This window comes from Betta splendens, chromosome 9 (assembly GCF_900634795.4).
Source record: "Betta splendens chromosome 9, fBetSpl5.4, whole genome shotgun sequence".
NCBI lineage: Eukaryota > Metazoa > Chordata > Actinopteri > Anabantiformes > Osphronemidae > Betta > Betta splendens.
Genome location: NC_040889.2, coordinates 25656589 through 25677229, shown reverse-complemented (window position 1 = coordinate 25677229; position 20641 = coordinate 25656589). Strand labels below are relative to the sequence as shown.

Below are 20641 nucleotides of genomic sequence, written 5' to 3'. Positions count from 1 at the left end.
TAGCCAGAAGCTGTTGTCAACTTCTGACACCAATTTCTGGCTATCACGCATTAGTTTCCAGTTGGTCCTAATGTTACTTATAAAATATGTTCACGTAAATAAATCACATACCAGATGTTATCTGAGACATACAGTTTAATAAGTCTTATGAAGACCAAATTGGGAGATGTAGTTGAGAGAAACACACTGATAACAAAATAGTAGTAGTATAGTCCACAGATATAGTTTATAAAATAAGTATAGTGAAAAAGCCAAGTTGTGTTGTTGTTGTTGTTGTTGTAGCAGCAAAACATTTTAAAACGTCTGAGTCTGCTGAATCCCATTCTCTGGCCAAAGGTTTAGAATATTCTTATTTAGGAGGCCAGCTTTCGGCTACGTCTTGATGCATGGATTCAGGTAACCACTGGCAGTATGCAGACAAGAGGACTAAAGGAGGAGAAAACACACAAGAAGAGATTGATAAGATTAAATCATTCAGAGTTAGACTAACATTACCAAGCACTTGAAATCCTTACATTTGTCTTCCGTTTTCCAGGTAGTGAGGAGAGCATCTCGGCAATCAACTCTCTTTGACACTAGCTGCCCCAGCAAAGCCTCTGTCCTCGGCTGCAGCCTAAAGCACAGACAACACATTAGTTAGAATAATCTCTTCCTCAAAAAAAATCAGTAGGTTAAGAGACAAAAACAAAAGAGTGCCCTTAATAGATAAGATCAAATTACTTTGCCCATGTTTTCAACATGATTGAGGGGTTGGACAGAAGGTGGCTGCAGTTCTTCTTTAAGTCTGGACAAACCTGTAAACCAGACAAAGATGGCTTAAAACTTTGAAAATACTGATTTTTGTCAATATGTTAAGGCTTTGCTGTTTTACCTGTCCCTCAAGAAAGAACCTGGCAAAGAGCTTGTAGCGATCCAGGCCGTCCGGATACTCCTTCTCCACTGCCGGCAGCTGCCAACTCACACAAACTGCCAAGACAGAGAATTGTCCTCAACAAAGGCATAGACTCTAATCAGCATTGACACTGCCCTGCTGATTAGTACTGAGAAAAACTTACAGAAAGTGCTGGGACGGTGGCATCTGATGGTCCCAGTGGACGAGCAAAACCATGGCGATGGTTCATCCAGAGGGGAGCCAAAATGACAGTACTGGGGCAAAAGCTGAGGGACCCACTCTGCTTCTACTGCTGAGACGCCTGACACGAACAGAAAAGAGATTTCACAGAGTAAAGCTGTCATTCTGAACAACAGGGAAATTGTGGAGATATAAAGCTTTCATTTACCTTTCATATACATCTTAGAGGTCTCCATTATTTCCTGGTAGACAATAAAGTCTGGCAGTTTTTTAAACAGTGCTGAAGATGGATGAATGAAAACTGGTTCATCCATGAGAGGCGTCTACAAATAAAAGAAGATAAACATGGGGGTATGAAGTGGAAGTGGAAGTAAAACATTCTCCTAAGTTGCAAGTACAGGGACCTACCTTGTACCCATTTTTCCATTTTGGGTCGACTAGGTCTTCTGTCTGTACACGCCTGGCAAGATGATCTCCAAGTCCAGCCAGAACAATCTGGCGCAAGCAAACCACCTGGTGCTCTGTGGGTGGAGCCATTTTGGGATCCACAAACACGCCCACTTCTGGACACACTGCATTCACTGGGAGGAGATAGTACCGATGACCTGTTTCTGTAATATGCAGCATGTATGCATGAGTATTGTTTGTGTGTATTTGCATGTACCTGCGTTTGTAAGTTGTCCTCTGAGCTTACGGATCTCCACCATGGCTTTATACCTCAGGCCATTGTCCTCACAAAACCTTGGCGTACAGCCGGCAAATTCACAGGCGCCCACAGCGCCTGCAGTCACATGCAAACACAAATATGACTAAACACCATTTGTGTGTGAGGTAGTCTCTGCCTGTACGTGAATGAATGCATCTTGGAATGGAGACACTACATGTCAGCACACAATCCAACCTAGTTTCCTACAGTTTAATGAATTCAAGCGTTGACTAAAGCAAACGTACCCAGCATGACCATAAGATCCCCCAACAGAAGTGAGGCTCCTTGTCCAGCCCACAATCTCCTCATGTGGGTCAGCCGTGCTCGACGCTGAGTGAGCTTCGAGCTCTCGTCTTCATTCTGTGCAGGTCTAAGATGAGATTTACACAAGACGAAAAAAGAAATAAATTTAAAAGAAAAACAATTGCCAATTCTGCAAACAACACAATTCTGAGTATTTCCCCTCAGGAGAACTTTATTTAACTATAATCAGATACCCTAGAATGTGTTATGTGATCTTGTCTTCACCTGTCAAAGTCTTCAAAGATCTCCCGCACGGTCATGGCTGCCACTACAGCAATCACATAAGGGAGACAATCCTGTTGCTTCCCAAGTGCTAACATTTTAGCATAACGTGGTGCCACAGGGAATGAGGCCATTGCTCTGCCCAGGGGGGTGATGGGACAGCTCAGCCTTGCTTGCTGCATTTCTTTTACCCTGATAATAGGTCACAAAAGCATGGGCCAGTGAAACAATTTATAAACCTCCCAAAAATAAAAAACTAACAAAAATAAGCAGCGACAGTTACCTTCCAGTGCGAGGCGGCTCCTTCAGGGCTCCCAAAGAAACCAATAACTGCTCCGCTGCAACAAGAGCCTCAGCAGATGGAGAAGTGGGGAAGGGGAAATTTACCACCTGCAGAAAAAAAATTAAACAGCTGATTAAGTCTCTTTCACTGTAGCCAGAAATATGTGGTGTGTTGAGGATTTTACAGACTTTATCAATGTTGAGGTCTTTCATCTGTAGGACCAGATCTTCCACAGGCCTGCGAGTGATTTCTGCTTCGGAAAACAAACTGAAGTCTCCAAACACTGCTGACGAGTACAACCTGTGAACATCACAGGCACAAAGAGGCCAGCGTGTGAATAACCTTATCAAGTCAGCTACATGGCTAAACGGTTCCTCAGTCCTGACCTGTAGCAGTGTCCCGGCTCTGTCCGTCCGGCTCTACCTGCCCTCTGATTAGCTGAGGCCTGCGATGTCCATGTGACTTTAAAGGATGACACTCCGGTCACTCGGTCGTAAAAACGTTTCTTAACTCGCCCACAGTCGACCACATACTTGATACCAGGGATGGTCAGAGACGTCTCAGCTACGTTGGTGGCTACGACACACAGGCGAGTGCCAGGCGGAGGAGGCCTGAACACCTGCCGTCAGCACACACGCACATAACATTAGCATGCTGTGCTTGTATTTAGCATTTGCTAACACAAAAAGCTTAAAACACCATGTTAATCTTACCTTGGCCTGCTGCTCAGGGGCCAGCAGAGAGTACAGTGGAAGTACATAGAGAGGAATGGATGGGTCAGCTGTCTCCTCTACAGAGGCAAGGGCAGAGGGGGTTGAATCAGGACACTCTCTTTGACATATGGGAATATGACAAATTTATTTTAAGTAGCTTGCCTGCATCAAGGGGATCGTCTCCAATGTCCAGGTCCGAGCCTTCATCTTCCTCATCTCCAATCCCTGCCTCCCTGTCTTCATCCCCCTCATCTACCGGCAGCACAGAGTAGTTGTTCAAGTCGATTTGGGGCAGAGACTGCAGACAGAGAGAGCTTCCTTCAAAATGCTGCACAAGATTTTGGTGGTGAGCTTAAAAAAGAGGCCTTTAGAGCTTTTCTCTCCAATTGAACTCACAACAGTCTTTTTTCGTTTGGACTTCTTAAACTTCCTCATGGCCTCTGAGCTGTCTGCCTCTTCATCCTCACCTGAAAACAAATAAAAAGGTAACTCTCAAAACTCTGTTTACACGTTAGAGTGTGAAGGGGGTAAATGTGTTACACTCACCAGCCTTTGGATTTCCCTTCCTGAAGGGAAAAGCTTTTCTCAGTCGTTTGCACAGAGTGTGAACCTCTAGCTGACCAGTGAGAAACACCAGGATCCCGCCTGGAATACAAACAGGAAATCTGAGTCTGAGAACTCCTCTAACCACTAACACAAGACACACACTGATTGCCCTCAAATGTGCTTGGAGGTATTTAATTCCAATCCTACCGGTCAGATCAGTTTCTTATTAAAGCAGTTATTCCTGTGTGTTTGTGCACCTGGAGGCAGCATCCGGTGGATCTTGCAGGTCTTGTGAAAGGCCTCTCCGGTGTAATCCTCCAGCGGCGTGCGTTTATTGAAATGAACGGTGACTGGAAACTGGCGAGCATCCACCTTGATAACAGGTGGGGGCGTCCGAAACAGCTTCTGGTTTTCTGTGAAGTCCTCAACCCGCAGAGTAGCTGACATGACGAGCAGCTTCATGGGCATGCCTTTCTGCAGAGAGAGAGAGAGAGCGGGGCTTGAAAGTGTGTAGCAACACCACCAAAACACTGGCAGAGCAGTCATGCTTCTTACCTTGTTTCTGAGTGGGATGATACGAGACAGCAGTCCAATGAGAATGTCTGTGTACACGCTCCTCTCATGTGCTTCATCTATGATTATCACACTGTATTTCTGGAGCAAGAAATCCTGAGACAAGATATATTAGAAAGATTATTTCAGGTCATTGTAGAGGACAAATATCCAACCACGTCAATTATCTATTTACAAATATGTAATACCTAAAATATAATCTATGTTAGTGCTTCTTGAAGAAAACACAACCATGGTCATAATCTGTCATTTTCCTTATATTTTATCAAATAGAAAGTATAAAGTATGATACCTTCTGAATCTCCTTCAGTAGAACACCATCTGTCATGAACTTAATTTTGGTCTCGTCGGTCACATTTCCTTCGTATCGTATCTGATAAGACACCACCCTGAGCACAGATAAAACACAAACACAAGTCTATGAATTAGAGATTTTCCATGATTAGTATTACATATTACTTTTGAGTACAGTTGCTGCTTGTTACCGTGTAGACAGGTTCATTTCTTTGGCCACTCTGTGGGACATATTTACAGCTGCTACTCTTCTCGGCTCAGTGATACCAATAATCCCATCGCCGCTAAAAAGAAACATTTGTAATCAAACGTACAGTCAAATATATACACATACAAGCTTTTCACCAATTGAAGAAAGCCCCAAAAACAAAGAATAAGCTACCTGGCATAACCAGCTTCATATAGAAACTGTGGCACTTGAGTAGTCTTTCCACTTCCCGTCTCACCACAGATGACGACAAAGGGGTTTTCTCTCACTGCCTCCATGATGATCTGCTCCTCCGACAGAATTGGCAGCTTCAGACGAGCCTCCTACAGACATAGAAAATAATAAATGCTCAAAGCAAACAAAAACTCCCAAACCAAGCTACTTGCTCAGATGCTCAGACACACATGTAAGTACAGACCTGAATTTCTGGTGATCTGTCAACAGGAATGAAAACAGCAGGCTGTGACAGGGGCTTGTTTGGTTCTGCAAACGTCTTCTCACACTGTCCATCTTGTTTTGATTTCTGTTGTTCCTCCATTACTTTCTGTTCTTCCTCCGTCTTCTGACATGGAGATGAGGTTTGCATTTCTTTACCCACCTCTAAGGTGTTATTCACTTCATCTTCATCCTCATCATCAGATGAAGAGTCCAAATCACTGCTTTCCTCTGCTTTTTCATCCTCTTCATCCTCCTCATCTTTCCATTGTCTTTTTCTATTTGCTCCACAGACACTGCTGATCTTTGGACCAGAGTCGTCCTCTTTTAGTTCATTTGATGACCTAAAATTTAACAATAAATACTACTGTCTACTGATCTCTTAAACACCTGCTTCAGTGTGTTGCGTACTTACTGCTTAGCTTGGTAAAGTTTGTCTCCTGTGCCCAGTTTAGAGGTGGTGTACAGCATCTTCAGCTCAGACTCTGGAAGTTGAACCTCAGCCAGTTTGGTCAGGATGTCTGCTCTCTGCACAGGACAGACAGTGGGACACAGAAGTAGGCTTGACCAAGTCCTTAACATCAAATCTGCATAAACACTTCTTGTCCAGAATATATATATATTATAGTCTGTTCACAACTGTAAATTTACCCCCCCCCTGCACTATTCTAGTTATTTGTATTATGTAATGTTGTATGTTGTACAGTCTGTCCCTTTTTATGCTAAAATGCTCCACCTGCCAACACCAGGTCAAATTCCTTGTTCTTTAAAGTGCTCTCTATATGACCTGGCAATAAAGCTTTTCTGATCTTATTCTTTACTGTTCATAGACAGCCCCTCACCTTGGATTTCTTCTCCTTACGCTCCAGGACCTTCTGCAGCTCTATTCTCCGTTTCCTGGTGAGGAGCTTTTTGGTGGAGGCAGGAGTCACTGCAGCTTTCTTCTTCTTGGTTTTCTTGGAAGGGAGGACCAATGCATTGCTCTCATCTACACCCTTTAACCAGGACCCATCTGATAATAACACCAGTTAGAAAACCACACAGAAAAAAATAGTATTACTGTACAAATGTGAACTGCTTATTCAAAGTTTTTAAGTTGTTTAAAGTGTTATTTGTCTTACTTCATGATGTTTATTCTTAGATCAGAACAATAATTCCTACCGTTCAGTTCCACCACAACCTCGGCTTTGCCCTGCTCTGCGGGTTGGGGTTGAGGATCACTTTGCTGTCTTGCCTTCCAGTTGTGTTTCTTCCTTAGCTTTCCCATTTTAAATTGGTGTCTGGAAATTAATACATTCTAAAAATCTCTGGAAATGGATCCAATCTGAGCAAAACGAAGTAGCAGGAGCTAAGCTGACAATTTAATCTTTACGGTATTGACGTAATCTGCACAACCGATTTAGGTTTTGTCAATATTAAAAATACAAACCATGTATTTAAAAGGCTTATAAACAACACTAAATATTTAAATGCATCGAGACTTTAGGAGCGAACAGATCTCACGTGTAAACACCAGCTGGTCCATCTAGTAAGACTGTCCGTGCTGAAACGCTGATCAGAAAAATGATTCCGCTAGCATACTGAATCACGATTTAGAAAAAAGTTCCGACTTCAAAAAAGTCTTCTTCTGGGTTATTTATTTGGCAGTCGGCATCCCGGTGTTAACTACTACCGCGTGTGTTAATTTGTTTTGGTTCAGTTATTCTGTCGTCGTTATGATACAATAAAACGGTCAGGTCTGTCTTCCAAAAATTCTCTCATGAGATTTTAATCATAGTCGCAAATCCACTTTACATACCAGTTTACAGCCAAGTATGCATTTGTACAACATTCTTGTAAATAAACGAATATAATATTGTTCCAGGTTTCCAATTTAAGGCTTTAATTAGTGCTTTTATAGCTTAAGCGTAACTATTACAGGAACTATTTTAATTAAAGGCTACAGTCACTAAGTCAAGGAAAAATACTATTGCCAAGTAATGTGAACACGTTTTTAATTAATATTTTCAATACCTGAATTCACTTAAAAACACCATAGACATAATTGAATCTGAGATGACAATAAATTATGTTGTTTTGTTCTTTATGTTTGCATTGCACAATAAATGCTGAACCCACTTATAAAACAAAAACATTGCCTGATATCACAGATTTAAAGATCCTGTGTGCCACACATGAATATTTCAGATGTAACCATTGTTTATTCAGTCTTCAGTTAACATCCACAAATAAAGACGCTCCAGGTGCTAAACATAGATGAGAATGAACTAGACTAGACTAGACTAATTTCAGCTAACTCCCAAGCATTTGAATTTCAATATTATAAATGTCTGCAAAAATATGTTTGTTGTAGCTTTACACATCACTTCCAAGTTTTTCGAAGTAAATATTTTGGTCACAGTTATTTAATACGGTAATTGCATAAAAGGAGCCATTTTCAAAACTGTTGCTACTAATGAAATATTAATACCATGTGGAAACCTGCTTCTGTTCAGTCTTTACAGTGGAATGTGAAACTGTATAGAGGTCTACACATATACAGTGGGTCACAAAGGAGTTAACATGAAGTTAAGGGGAAATGCATTAACCATCATCAGCCTTTAGTGCCATTGCATTCTTACTGTTTCCTTGCATCTTGTTTTGGTACGTTCTGTTATTATCTACTTATTTCTTCAGGTTTTTACTTTATTTCTTATTCTTCTTGTGTATAAAAATGAATTCTGCATTTGAAGTCTGAAACTCAAAGGCCTGTGACCAACATTTTCTCTCCACCTTCTTTCTTGTTTTCTCCATTTACGATCACTGATTGTCGCTCCATCTCAGAAGCTGCTGTCCCTTAAAGGCGCATACTCGTTATCCTGATGACTCTCCACGACTCCAAAACTCTCCTCCTTGGTTCTCTTCGCCTCCTTGGACAGCGTCTCAAACCTCCTCAGGAACACAATCACAGCCACCAGTAGAGCCGTCTGCGCCGCTACGAACACAAACAAACACACCTGCGAGACCACAGCCAGGTTACAGTACCAGTAATGACAGGACTCCAAGACCTCCTCCTCCGTTAGAAACACCACCAGACGCCCCCTGAGGTCTGCAGGGGAGCTACAGTTGACGCCCAGGTGTGAGGGGAGGATGCTATGCTGACTCAGCAGCCAGGCCCGCAGGTAGAGAACGCCACAGTCACACACCCACGGGTTGCCATGAAGGGAGACGGCGCGGAGGGAGGTGAGACCGTCCAGGAGCCCGTTAGGGAGCGTGGTCAGCCGGTTGTTGTGGAGGCGAAGCTCGGTGGTCCCTGGGGGGAAGGTGGAGGGCAGCGAGGAGGAGGTGAGAGACCTGCCGCTGCAATCCACCACACTGCCATGACAGGCGCAAAAACGGGGACATGCACACGACCTTTGACCTTCAAACAGGAGGAGGAGACACGGGAGCAGGAGGCCCCTCATGATTATCAATCACTGAGGAGAGAGAGAGAATGAAGGGCGTATATATGTTAAATATTAGCTAAGTGATGTCTGAGCTTCAGTAGAGGAGATAAGAGTTATCTTTGAGACATAACAGGGCCCCGCTAATGGCTTTTACCGTAGTTATACTGTAACATCTCCCTTTTCTTCACTTAAAGTGACTAAGCATCTCTTTAAATGTTGAGACACTTTACATGTTTATGTTAAGGCTCCATCTGAGAAGTCAAGCAAAGCTCTCATTTAAATAAATACTAATAAAGGTTGTATGAATGTTTTCTCTTTGTGGAGATCTTAGTGAGAGTAGCTCCAGAGTAACAGATGCCCTCTATACAGTCCTTGAGAAACTCACAACGGGTCTGTAGATGCATCAGGTTTTGCAAGTTAGAATAAATTCTAAAACACTAGTTTTTATACAACCACACACCACTTGAATGAAATAAATTCCACATCTATATGTGCTGTTAAAAATATTATGTCATTCTGCATGTGGTGCTTTCTTGTACTAAATGTACTAAAACAGTACCTGACACTTTACTACACACATTCAGATCATCAACAATCATTAATCACTAATGTCAATAGTATAATAAAGCTACAGAAAACTTATGAAGTCTGAGGAGAGTCGTTTACCTTCAGCGCTGCACGTCTTCAGAAGAGTGCGTTTCTTTGGCTCCGGGAAGGAGTGTGTGCGCGCGTGTGTGTGTGTGTGTTACTGCCAGCTGGCCACCGCTGATAAAGACCACTGTCAAATATGGCCACGCACATGTACGTATGACAAAGACACAGACACACTTAGTCTAACGGGGAAATACCAGTGCTACAGTTTGTGTTTTGGTTTAGAATTAGTATTAATGTGAAGCATTAATATTAATTAATTGTGTTTAACGGTTCAATACTGGCCTCTGAACTGTGTGGCTCTCTCTTGTGTTCTGTCTGCTTGTGTGTCCTCTGCCTGTCAACGTGAAGGTGCTGTGGTGAGTGCAGAGGAAGAGCTGCTGCAGGAGATAAACACAACTCCACACATAATGTTCGTGCAGAAGCTCCAGCTGGAAAATGAAAATACAACTCGATAACCTTCTGAGAAACAACAACTGTGACACCAGATGCACAAGAGACAGTTTATTTGTCACACCTGTATATAAACGGGTCACAGGCTGAGCTCACAGCCAAAATACGAACCATCCAGCACCAGCGCGCACACACACACACACACACACACACGCACACACACACAGGCAACAAAGCTTTAGGTCAGGATGCGTTTTCATACAAACACAGGGCTTTGGCTATAAAGCACTAAAAATAGGCCCACAGCATTTAGCGGTATATGAGTAATGGCAGCACATGCACCCTGTGTTGCACCGAACCCCTTATTATGTCACAGACGCTCCGATCAAAGTTAGCCACTGGCAATAAGTGGATGTTCAGCTCAGCCAGCACATGTACAAACGCTGATGGAGGATATTTTGACCTGCTGTGGCTTAAAATTGGGGATATTGAGGCTCATTTGGGAACAAAAGCCAAAGCAGGGTCTTAATAGAAATCAAGTCACTCTGGGAGATTTATGGACGGATTCCAAATGATATGTAGTAAAAAAAACACTCACACCCAAAACCACACAAACAAACCACACCAGAGAACAAAGTCCATGTTCAGTCTAAGCGTCACAAACAACCTAAATTCAAATACACATTTCATACCCTGACAGAGAATCCAAAAAAGTGTAGCACTGCATTATAAATTAGATACACAGAGTAGTAAATTAAATTACGCGTTTATATTATATACGTTAAGACTGTTAAACCACAGCGGGAGGCTCAAAGTGGGCGAACAGACAGTCAGAGAAAAAAAAACGCCTCCCGGCAGACAAACTATACAAAGCACCAAACCCAGGATAAATACAGCCAGCGTCAACGCGGGTCCACGCTCCACGCCCGAAGGCCTCGCTGCCGCTGCGGAGCGACCAGCAGGGGGCGCTGCAGCCCAGCGGCTCACTGGTCTTTGTCATGCATCTGCTGCTGCATCTTGTTGAGCATCTCCTGCATCCTCTTCAGCTGCAGACACAAGAAAGTCACGGGGTCAACAATGCAGACGGCTTTTAACAGCCCCGGGCCTTTCCATAACCTCCACTGGAAGAGCTTTAGCAAAGGATTTATTATTTTTTTTATGTTTTTTTTTGTGAACAGGCCAAACCTGTTCCCGTGTTTATTCGGGCGCCTGACTCGACTTAAAACTTATCTTTAATCTGAGCTGCAACAGAAAACAGCCCTCGTAATCCGTGTGCAACCAGAGACGTGGGAATGCTTGGTTCAGAGGTGGTGGTGGTGGGGGGGTTCTAGTTTAGCAGTAGAAGGTTTCTGACTCTCAGACTGAATGCTGCCTCGTACCTCCTCGTCTTTCATTTTGATCAGCTTCTCCGTGTCCACGTCTGGCGTGGACAGCGGCAGGATGGGGATGGGGCTCTCCATGCGATTGTCCTGCGCCAGTTTGCTGCACAGAGAGGGTGAAATGTGTGAACGTCAGCGCTACCTGAGCGCCCCCCCCCCTCCTCCCCCCTCCTCCCACCTGGTCATCTCCTGGATGCACTGCGCCCTGTAGTTCTCGTAGTGCACGTCGCAGGTGACGTCCTTGAGGTCGTGCATGTGCGAGCGGATCAGCATGTTCCTCAGCTTCACGAAGTCACAGTGCGACTGGTTCTCCACTGGGCGAGGGAACGGGCGCGTTAGAGAGCGCGCGGAGCGCGGGCGGGTGGGGCTCACGGCGGACACGCTTACCTTCCACGATGCCCCACGGGTACAGCCGTCCTCGGACTCTCTGGCCTCGAGCCTCCACCACCGTGTTGCTCCCGATCACGGCGAACGGGGTGCACTCCTGCACGGGACACGACCGTCAGGGGTGAACAAAGACCAGCAGCTCAAATCGGCCTCTGCTTCAGTTCCCAGCTGATCAGGACCCGCGTCTGCTACGCTTGTGTCTACGTAAACACTGTTGGCCCTCAGATGTGGTTGAAACAAATTGAGGCCTTTGTTCAGGACAAACTGCAGACCTGACAGTGATAAGGTTTCACAAGAACCGGTTCCCGACAAATGGAAAGTCCCTGAAACAGCAGCTCAGGAACACGGCTCACTTCCACTGCCGCGGACCTGCTCACCTTAAGCTCTTTGTCCAGCTGTTTAAACTCCTCGTCCTCGTCCGAGTCGCACTCAGGGAACTGATACACTTTGATCCCAAACTTGTCTATTTCCTCCCGTATCTAGACGCACACACAGACGCAGCGTTAGGGAGGAGCGGAACCAGCCGGGCCACGGCGCCGCTGCTGCTGGGACTCACTCGGTCTTTGAGCTTCTTTATCTCGTTGGGCGTGAGGCAGTCGGCCTTCGCGATGAGCGGGATGATGTTCACCTTCTCGTGCAGAGCCTTCATGAACTCCACGTCCACCGGGCGCAACCTGCGGAGGGGGAACCAGACCGAGCTGAGCAGCGGAGGGCGCACACTGAAGCAGCTAACTACGGGTTGTGTGTTTGTACCCGTGTCCGAACGGGGGGATGAAGTAGAGGCAGCAGTGGACCCTGTTGTCCTGGATGTTCTTTCTGTTCAGCCCACTCTCATCCCTGAAGTACTGCTCGAACTGCTGATCTATATAGTCTGTGATGGGCTTCCAGCTAGACACACACACACACACACACACACACACACGCACACACACACACACACACACACACACACGCACACACGCACACACGCACACACACACACACACGCACACACACACACACACACACACACACACGCACACACGCACACACACACACACACACACACACACACACACACACACACACACACACACATCAGCGCCTCCTGCAGCCGCTGGGCGTCCGACCCGCAGCTCTCTCTCCAGCTCACCACTCGTTGTTGTTGACGGCGTCTCCGAACCCGGGCGTGTCCACGATGGTCAGCTTGAGTTTGACGCCCTTCTCCTCGATGTCCACCGTGTGTTTGATGATCTCCACGGTTTGGTTGATGCGCTCTGAGGGGAAGCACACGCGGAGACGGCAGAGGGAAAGTTTGGAAAGTTAGGACAATTACGTACGAAGCAAAACACCAGACTTCATAACATACGCTTTAACATGACTGATGCAGAGAGATAATAAATAACAGACTCACCCTCTGCGTTCAGTAGCTTCCTGTCTTTGTAGAGGTCTGTGAGGAACAGGCTGTTGACCAGGGTGGACTTTCCCATCCCAGACTCTCCTGCACAGAGCAACGAAACCAGTTTAGTTTCAAACACACATGTTACACAGGCACCAAGCGGATGAGAGGCCGCACTGGTTATAGGCGACAACCGCATCAGCAGCGCGTCCCTAATAAACTGGCATCATCTTCAGCTTCGCCCTCATCGCCATCACTAACCTGCCACCATCAGCGTGAAGTCGAAGCCTTTCTTCACCGACTTCCTGTGGACCTGGTTGGGCAAAGTGGCAAAACCGACGTACTGTTTCTCCTTAGCCGGAAAAAGACACAAAGAAGAAAAACAAAAGCATTATTCAACTGATCTGAAAACTGTTGTACAGTAGAAACAGCCGTCAGATATAAAGATTTTATTGTGAGGCTGCCAATAAATGTGTTCAGATTCAACTACATTAAAAACCAAGCAGACAGCAGCAGACCCCAAATAGCCGAGACTGCTCTGAAGACCTTTAATGTGGCGGCGTCCGATGCAATAAAAGCCCCCACAACAGACAGGCGGCTCTGCCGCGCGACGTGCGTGGAAAACGCGTGCACGGCATTCTTCTGAGAATAACCAGCGCTTCACGTTTTCCACCCAGACTCTGTGGGAAACAGCGGGAGCCGCAGGACGCCAGTCTGCCGCTGCGTCCCACGGCGGCTGTCGGTGCAGGTCGCATCTGGCGCGACGTCACCGCGGAGCTCGCGGCGCCGCACGCCGACGTGTGCGGGCAGAGCCGCGCGCCGGAGGCCGGAGAGCGTTCACGCGCACACAGAGGCGGCACTGGGCGGCGAGCACGCGGGACAAACGCACAGCCAGCGTCCGCGTGCGCTGTCAGAACCCGCCACGGGCGCTTCCGAGGCCCCGCTCGCTCATGAAAACGCATTCATTCAAAAATAAAAGCCGCGGGAGGCGCGAGGAGGACACACTTGCCAAGAAGCCCGAGAGTGAGAGCGAGGAAGAATCCATAGGGACCGAGAACACGGCTCCGCTGTAAGAGCGTCAGGGAGGAGATGCTGCGTCCGCGGCCCTCCTCCATCTCCACCTCTGCCGGGTTTTACGTGGACCTCGACGCCCCGCGCCCCACGTCGCCCTCGTTACCTTCTGCCTCGCTGTTCTCACTCGCGGGCACAGCAGCCGCTCCACCAGTTTTTCCTGCAGCATGATGGCATCCATCCCGAACCGACCGCTCGGCACCGAAGCACGCGGAACTGCCGCGGGTCCTCCGAACGTCAAGAAACACGCGCAGATCCGAAGCCCCGGGAGCTCACGAGCGTCCGCGCTGGCCGTTCTCCCCGGTGCTGCTGGCGCTCCCGGAACGAGCCCCTGGGTTCCCGTGGCTCTGCCCCCCCCCCCTCCGTGCTCTCTCTCTCCCGTCTGCCCCGCAGCGGCCCGGCCCTCCCTGTTCAGACAGGTACGGAGGAATTCTAACGCAGAGGGAGGCGGAGAGGGCTGGAGGTTGGAGGGAGGAAAGAGGGTCAAAGGAAGCCATTCACGGGGTCGCGCCCTCCCCCGGGACAGACGGTGGAAAAGTAGCAGGACCACCGGCTGGAGCCGGAGGAGACGTGAGGGGAGCGACGTGGAAACGCGTCGGTCACGGCTGTCGAGCAAACGACACGGAGACGCAAAGGCTGCAGGTTCAGACACGTGGCGCGAGATTATCAGGTTGTTGAGTAAATGAACCTGTCAGACAATAAGTGAAGCGACTGCTGCTTTGTCCAGACGAGTGGTTCATCACAATGGGCTTCATTATTTGTAACACTTTACTACAGTAAAATCAGGCAAACCATCGATAAAGTTACTTCAGAGTAACCAATAAACGACTTAAACTGAAATGTCAGAACTAAATAATAAGTAAATAAGTAAAAGTCTCCCGGGTTGAAATGTGGGTCACTTCAGCCACCTCATTATGTAAGAACAGAAGAGAAAGTACAAACACAACGATCAACCTAGTTCACAGGTCAACAAATGCTTAGAGACACACAAACGTGCTGCCACACATTCACACTCTGGCGCATTCATTAGCTGCTGTCAGCTGAGTGGAATTTGGCCCCGCTCTGCAAATAACGACCAACGTGTTGTCTTCAGGCTTCCTTTCCTTCTATAGACGGTAATTACTGAGCTTTAATGTTAGCGCGTGACAGAGCCAGGCTCCCTGTTTCCACCCGTTTACAGTCTTAGCTAAGCTAAGCTAAGCTAAGCTAACTCCTCCCATCAGGACTGCTTTGTTTGGTTGTTTCAAATGAATTCAAACATTTCATCGTTTTCACCGCCGCCTGCACGAGGTGAACCAGGCAGGTTTTATGGCAGAGGTTGAGCTGAAGTGCTTCCAGATGTGACAGCGGTGTGTGTGTGTGTGTGTGTGTGTGTGTGTGTGTGTGTGTGTGCGCGTGCACATGGGTGTGTCCGGCTCACACAAGACGTGGGCAGCGGACCTTAAATACCCTGAATGAAGGGCGCTTCGCCCTCCTTCTTGCCCACGCCGGGCCGTCCCCGTGGCGGTGCCACGTACAGGATGTGCCGGTGCCACCCCACACCACAGGGGGGAGACACAACACAACACAACACAACAGCTAGCCTGGCCTTCAAGCGACGAAGGAGAGCAAAAACCCAGTGTAGTCTCAGCTTCTGTGGCGGAGACATGAAAGTGCGTCAGTGCTGCGTGGGGGGGTTGATCTGAATAGGAGAAAGGACCAGATGCCGTGAAGCGCTAGTACAATAGTCCCCAGCGAAAGCCCCACCTCCAGCGTTTCTCACAGACCAGCTGTCCCGCTGAGACAAATGTTTGCGGGTCACGTGCTCTCCGTTCAATGAAGCATCTGTCAAGCGAAGCCAAAAGATGTTTAGAGCATAGAATAATGAAAAGCTAAGTTGACTTACAGTAAATGGACAGATTTGCTGCTGTCAGTAAACATTTAACTGACTTTATTACTTTGTGTCCAATTCAAACGCTACTTGCGTAACTGGAGCTGAAGAGGCCAAACGCGGCCTGTGACTCGGTGCTCGTGGTCACTCACGCATCTGAATGCAGCGGCGTGTTGGACCCAGAGTTGAGCCCGTCTGCCAGCTTCCCCTCAGCCGTGCAGGAAGTGAGTGTCCGGAGGCCGCAGCAGCCCGTCGCACCCTGCGCTGGAGGCCGTGAGAAGCTCCACACAGAAAAAACAGCGTCCTGAGCACCAGCGTTAACGCTGACCGGACGGCGGAGGGTGAGACGGGTGAGGCGGGGTGATACGGAGGGAGACGGGCTCCCCCCGGGGCTCCAGCTCTTTCACATGCTAATCACCGAGCACGTCATTGTCCAGAAACAACACGGCGGCTGCTCTGAAGGCCACTTTACTGTCGGATCAAGTTGAGCATCCAGAGCTGTGACCTCGAAGGGTTCCCACAAACCTCCAGCAGAAACATCCAGCAGAACCACCGAGTCACATTTCCATTCGATTACACACAACTACTTTCCATCGAGGTTGAGAAAGCGCGACGTCATCCTGCTGCTTGTGGAGGTTTGTACCACATGATCAGCAGCTCTATGATTTAATGGGCATTAGTGCGATGCCCCGGTGCATCTTAGTCACAGCTGAGACTTTCTTCAGTTGGTTATAAAGTAAATGTGATTCTCTGCGGTCGTCTCAGTGGAAATACTGCTCAGAATAGCTTCTAATCAAAATCTACTTCTACTTTCTGAAGACGAGCACTGCAGAGAAATGGCACAAAACTTAACAGGCATGAGGAGGAGGAGGAGGATGAGACGAAGGCACGGACACTGCAGGGCAGAAGGAAAACCAAGCTGAGAGACGACTGACGCTGCCAAAGCACGTGTTCGTTAGCGGTCACTGCATCCACAGCACGCTGTTCTGTGTCATATTCTATTTCCCCCTTTTGACTCTTACAGCGTTAGACTGGTGCGTTGCTGTTATTTATGCTGCATTTGTTCTTCCTTTTGTCGCTTTTTTGGTTCCTCCTTCATTTGGATGATTTATTGACCTCGTGATTGAGACGAAAAGTTCATCATTACTATTTGTTAGAATAATTTTCTCTCTGGTGAAGGTTCTAACATTTCTGATGTTAACTTAAACCTAACATAACCTAACATAAACTACCTTTTGTTAGTTATGGTTATTGTTAGGTGACACCGGCATTCAGGTTGCACTCATTTCTTACGCCTCAGTTTTGCTGAGCTGCAGGGGGTTCAGTCTCCACTCTGAGGACCCCCCACGGAGACAGTCCTCCCAGCTGCTCTCCTTCGACTGGACGGCTTTCCATCTGAGGCACCATGGTTGTGTGTGTGTGCGTGTGCGTGTGTGTGTGTGTGTGTGCGTGTGTGTGTGGTTAATAGCAGTGAATAGAGTAAAGCCCTGTACGTCTGTCGTAAATTCACACGTTCACCTGACTCAGCATCAGTTCAGAGAATCAACGTGTCATTGCTGACCTGCCCTCATTCAATCACAACATCCCAGACAGAAACAACAACAAAGACTTTGATACTTTCTAACAACGCACGCTTCCAAGCCTTCAGATTGGCTTGTAAGGTGTAACTGCTTATGACTACAAACATCCATGGAAGGAAAGACACCAGCACACGTACCTCAAGCAACATGAGCGTTCTGATGACAAGAGCTCAAAAACACTGACTTTGGCCAAACAGAAGCAACAATGTCGCCATCAAGGCAACGAAGGCAGGTTACTGTTAATAGAAGTGTGATTTTCTCTGCCCCGTGATGAATGATGTTCAGCGAGAATCCATCCACCCACACACACACACACACACACACACACACACACACACACACACACACACGGCATTGTGGGTAGGTCAGATGGTGTCGTCCACTCCTCCGTATCACTATTATCAAGTGATAAAAACTGATAAGAAAAACGCCGTTGCTTGGCAACAAAAGCAGTGACATCACATTCACGAGGATGCGAGGAACGAAGAGGAACAATATTGACTTAGACGATTATTAGCGATGTCCGTTTTGGTGCCGATCAGCTCGAACGTCGCCCTCCCGGTCCCTCACCTCCTCCGCAGCCCGGCTGCTCCAGAACATCAGATGTTTCCCTCAAAGTGACCAACGGGGTCAGATGCAGCAGAGCGCGTGGGAGGGAGGAGCGAATAGCAGCCAGCAACAAAAAGGTGCGGAAGCGGCCGAACGTGAGCGAGTGGTTTTTACGAGCAGAGCGACAGCTGCTGCGGCTGCGGCTTTAAATCGAGGAATCACGGAAATGCCTCCACACTCTGCAGCCACGAGGCTAATCCAGGTTGTGCAGAAAGGCTGAGTGTGTGTGTGTGTGTGTGTGTGTGTGTGTGTGTGTGTGTGTGTGTGTGTGTGTGCCGCGGTGCTGATACGCAGCTACATTCGTTTCAACCGCTGGATTTAGTCCAGCTGTATATTTTCAGGACACGGTAAATCCGTCTGGAACCGGAGCAGCTCATAGACAAAGGGCACAAAGGCGACTAAAGACTGGAGCAATACTCAGACCTGACCCAGTTCCGATGCAAAACCAGCGAAACACTGAAGAGGGAAGACGCGAATGTGCAAGACAGTCTGCAGCCGCTCTTCATTCACAACGATAACTGAAGCCCAGTGTTCACAACATGATCACAACTCAGACCAGCTGAACGATGGAGACACAAATACGTCCATGAATAGAATGTTTACATGGAAAACATTCATGATTTTGATCTAAATATTTACACATTTGCACATTTGTACATGACCCCATGATGATGAATTCAAGCCTCTGTAGTTTTGTGATTGTCATTTAATAATATTTGAAGCGTTGTTATATGATGAGTATTCAACGTTTTGGCGTCTCACTCCGCTTGCATCGTGACGCATCCACGCACACGCACACCACAGGTCACCAAGAGGAAGAGGGGGAGGAGAGAGAAAGGCCCGGGGTCGTCAGACACGCGACCTCCCCTGCGGGCTCGTGTGGCGGCTGCGGCTGAACAAAGCTCAGTAAAGGGTTCGCTTAAAACGGCTGCGCGCACGAGTCGTGCTGATGCAACGTTGGCAATTAGGTCAGTCAATCAGCGGAGCGATGCTTCTGCGGCCAGCGGAGAGTCGGAGGAGAGGATGGAGAGGAAGGATGCTGGCTGCTGGGTACCACGTTGGCTGCTCGCCGGCCCGTTCCACACATGCTGCTATAAATGAAACCTGACCCCCTGCGCCCGTCGGTCCGTCGGTCCGTCGGTCCGGCCTGTGATGGCACGACCGCAACCAGCACCCGGAGCGCTTCAAATACCGCACATTGCGCAAAAAACGCTCTGATTATTAGCGCAAACGCTGCTGCAGCCGAGGCCGACGGCGCGAGGCTGCGTTCCGACAGTGGCCCACATTGAAAACGAACTCAACCCCGCCCGTAAAAGCCTTAAATGAACGTTAAAGACGCGTCTTACCTCCGCGCTGTCCTCTGTTGGGGACGGGATGGAGGAGGAGGCGCAGGTGCAGGGATGCAGAGCGACGCCCAGGGAGACAGAAACACGAAGCAGTCATCGCATCCGTTCTCAGCACACGCGGCACCGTGAATGCACGCAGAGGCGGCGCTCACCTGTTTTCACCGGGATCCGGCTCTTGTACCTGATGCTGGTCGTCATCTTCACCGCTCGCCTCCTTCGTTTTCGCCCAAGCTGCGCTCGCAGAAAGCGGCCGCCGTGCCTCGCCTCCAGCGCCGGACGGACACCGAGGGGGGCGGGCTGAGCTGGCAGCTGCACGCCCCTCCTCCTCCTCCTCCTCCTCCTCCTCCTCCTCACAGCCAGTCGACGCTGCAGCGCTGGACACGGACCCGGGTCCTACAGGATGTCAGGAGGCGGTCAGGGTCAAAACCAGGCTCAGATCCAGGGACAGAAGCAGCTTCTCTGTTTTGAGGAAGATCCCATCAATGATGATGAACAGGCTGCAGTTTCTCTTCTTTGCAGATTCATTTCTTGACAAATTTCAGATTCTAATATTTTCTAAGTATATTCTTAGATGCTTAACTCCATATTTGAATTAGCATTTTTGTGTTATGACATCAGGCAAATGTAAACTGGAAACAATGACTGAAGTTTGCCAATGATGTAACAGCTGATCCACTTTTAGCAGCAATAACTTCCAAGTATTTTCTTTTGGTAGCGTCAGCATTGCTCCATGTCAAGTGCTTTGCTCTTGTTTGTGGATCTCTTTCAAACCTTCATGTTTCATTCAGACAGAGACTCTGTCCAATGGTTCTGGTTCCTCTGACTCCGCTGTCACGGGCTTCAACACGCAGCTCTGGGGTGTCCGCTGCTTTTTCTGAGCACTGCCCTGAGCAGAATGCGCTGAGAGACTTGTGGGCAGAGAAGTGTCTCGAATGCTTTCCACTTAATAATCCTTGTCCACAGTCGAGCGCTGAGCTCCGAACGGGTTGGAAAACGTTTGAGAGCCGCTTGCGTGATTTGCTGCCACAGTTGCTTTGCGTAATAACTTACAGTCTGTCCTTCCCTCCTCTTGCTATTGTCTTAACACACATCCGCCGAAGACCAGCAAAAGCCAAAACTTCTGTAAATAAACGAGGTGGTGAAAAACGCAGCTGATCATCTGGCGTTGCACAACCTGAGACAGGATCTAAATCCTAC

The 20641-nt window shown here is 47.9% G+C and overlaps 3 protein-coding genes across 4 annotated transcripts; all 3 read right to left on the bottom strand.

Annotated features, from left to right (window-relative positions):
• Positions 1-117: 117 nt before the first annotated feature.
• dhx37 (DEAH (Asp-Glu-Ala-His) box polypeptide 37) lies at positions 118-6961 on the bottom strand. Of its 2 annotated transcripts, XM_029163793.3 has the most exons (27): positions 6859-6961; positions 6517-6635; positions 6198-6367; positions 5771-5883; positions 5339-5699; positions 5095-5243; positions 4904-4996; positions 4711-4807; positions 4401-4514; positions 4103-4319; positions 3846-3944; positions 3696-3766; positions 3462-3597; positions 3300-3376; positions 2973-3205; positions 2775-2886; positions 2587-2693; positions 2307-2495; positions 2024-2148; positions 1737-1853; positions 1481-1653; positions 1281-1395; positions 1056-1193; positions 872-966; positions 721-794; positions 516-613; positions 118-426 (listed from the first exon to the last, which is right to left on the bottom strand). In XM_029163793.3, exons 2-27 carry the CDS (start codon positions 6620-6622, stop codon positions 350-352), a joined length of 3456 nt encoding a protein of 1151 aa, XP_029019626.1. In that variant the 5' UTR covers positions 6623-6635; positions 6859-6961; the 3' UTR covers positions 118-349. The 2 variants fall into 2 exon arrangements, with proteins under 2 accessions (XP_029019626.1, XP_029019625.1); XM_029163792.3 differs by having other exon boundaries at positions 6517-6896.
• Positions 6962-7094: 133 nt separating this feature from the next.
• On the bottom strand, positions 7095-9780 carry gp1bb (glycoprotein Ib platelet subunit beta). Its single transcript, XM_029161118.3, has 2 exons — positions 9447-9780; positions 7095-8810 (listed from the first exon to the last, which is right to left on the bottom strand). Exon 2 carries the CDS (start codon positions 8796-8798, stop codon positions 8175-8177), a length of 624 nt encoding a protein of 207 aa, XP_029016951.1. The 5' UTR covers positions 8799-8810; positions 9447-9780; the 3' UTR covers positions 7095-8174.
• A 140-nt stretch (positions 9781-9920) lies between these two features.
• On the bottom strand, positions 9921-14400 carry septin5a (septin 5a). The gene is made up of 11 exons (XM_029161115.3): positions 14146-14400; positions 13230-13320; positions 12984-13070; positions 12723-12846; positions 12344-12478; positions 12147-12264; positions 11968-12069; positions 11591-11687; positions 11382-11517; positions 11204-11306; positions 9921-10870 (listed from the first exon to the last, which is right to left on the bottom strand). Exons 1-11 carry the CDS (start codon positions 14218-14220, stop codon positions 10808-10810), a joined length of 1131 nt encoding a protein of 376 aa, XP_029016948.1. The 5' UTR covers positions 14221-14400; the 3' UTR covers positions 9921-10807.
• Positions 14401-20641: the final 6241 nt, after the last annotated feature.

What these genes read in the sequence shown, in the direction of transcription:
- dhx37 (XM_029163793.3), bottom strand. Translation starts at nt 6,622, where the DNA reads ATGGGAAAGCTAAGGAAGAAACACAACTGGAAGGCAAGACAGCAAAGT. An exon ending in TACTGAAGGAGATTCAGAAG is followed by an intron (nt 4,515 to 4,710) that starts GTATCATACTTT and finishes ATCTTGTCTCAG; the next exon opens with GATTTCTTGCTCCAGAAATA. An exon ending in CCACCGTCCCAGCACTTTCT is followed by an intron (nt 967 to 1,055) that starts GTAAGTTTTTCT and finishes CTGTCTTGGCAG; the next exon opens with TTTGTGTGAGTTGGCAGCTG.
- septin5a (XM_029161115.3), bottom strand. Translation starts at nt 14,220, where the DNA reads ATGGATGCCATCATGCTGCAGGAAAAACTGGTGGAGCGGCTGCTGTGC. An exon ending in GCCGTCAACAACAACGAGTG is followed by an intron (nt 12,479 to 12,722) that starts GTGAGCTGGAGA and finishes GTGTGTGTCTAG; the next exon opens with CTGGAAGCCCATCACAGACT. An exon ending in TAAAGAAGCTCAAAGACCGA is followed by an intron (nt 12,070 to 12,146) that starts GTGAGTCCCAGC and finishes GTGTGCGTCTAG; the next exon opens with ATACGGGAGGAAATAGACAA.
- gp1bb (XM_029161118.3), bottom strand. Translation starts at nt 8,798, where the DNA reads ATGAGGGGCCTCCTGCTCCCGTGTCTCCTCCTCCTGTTTGAAGGTCAA.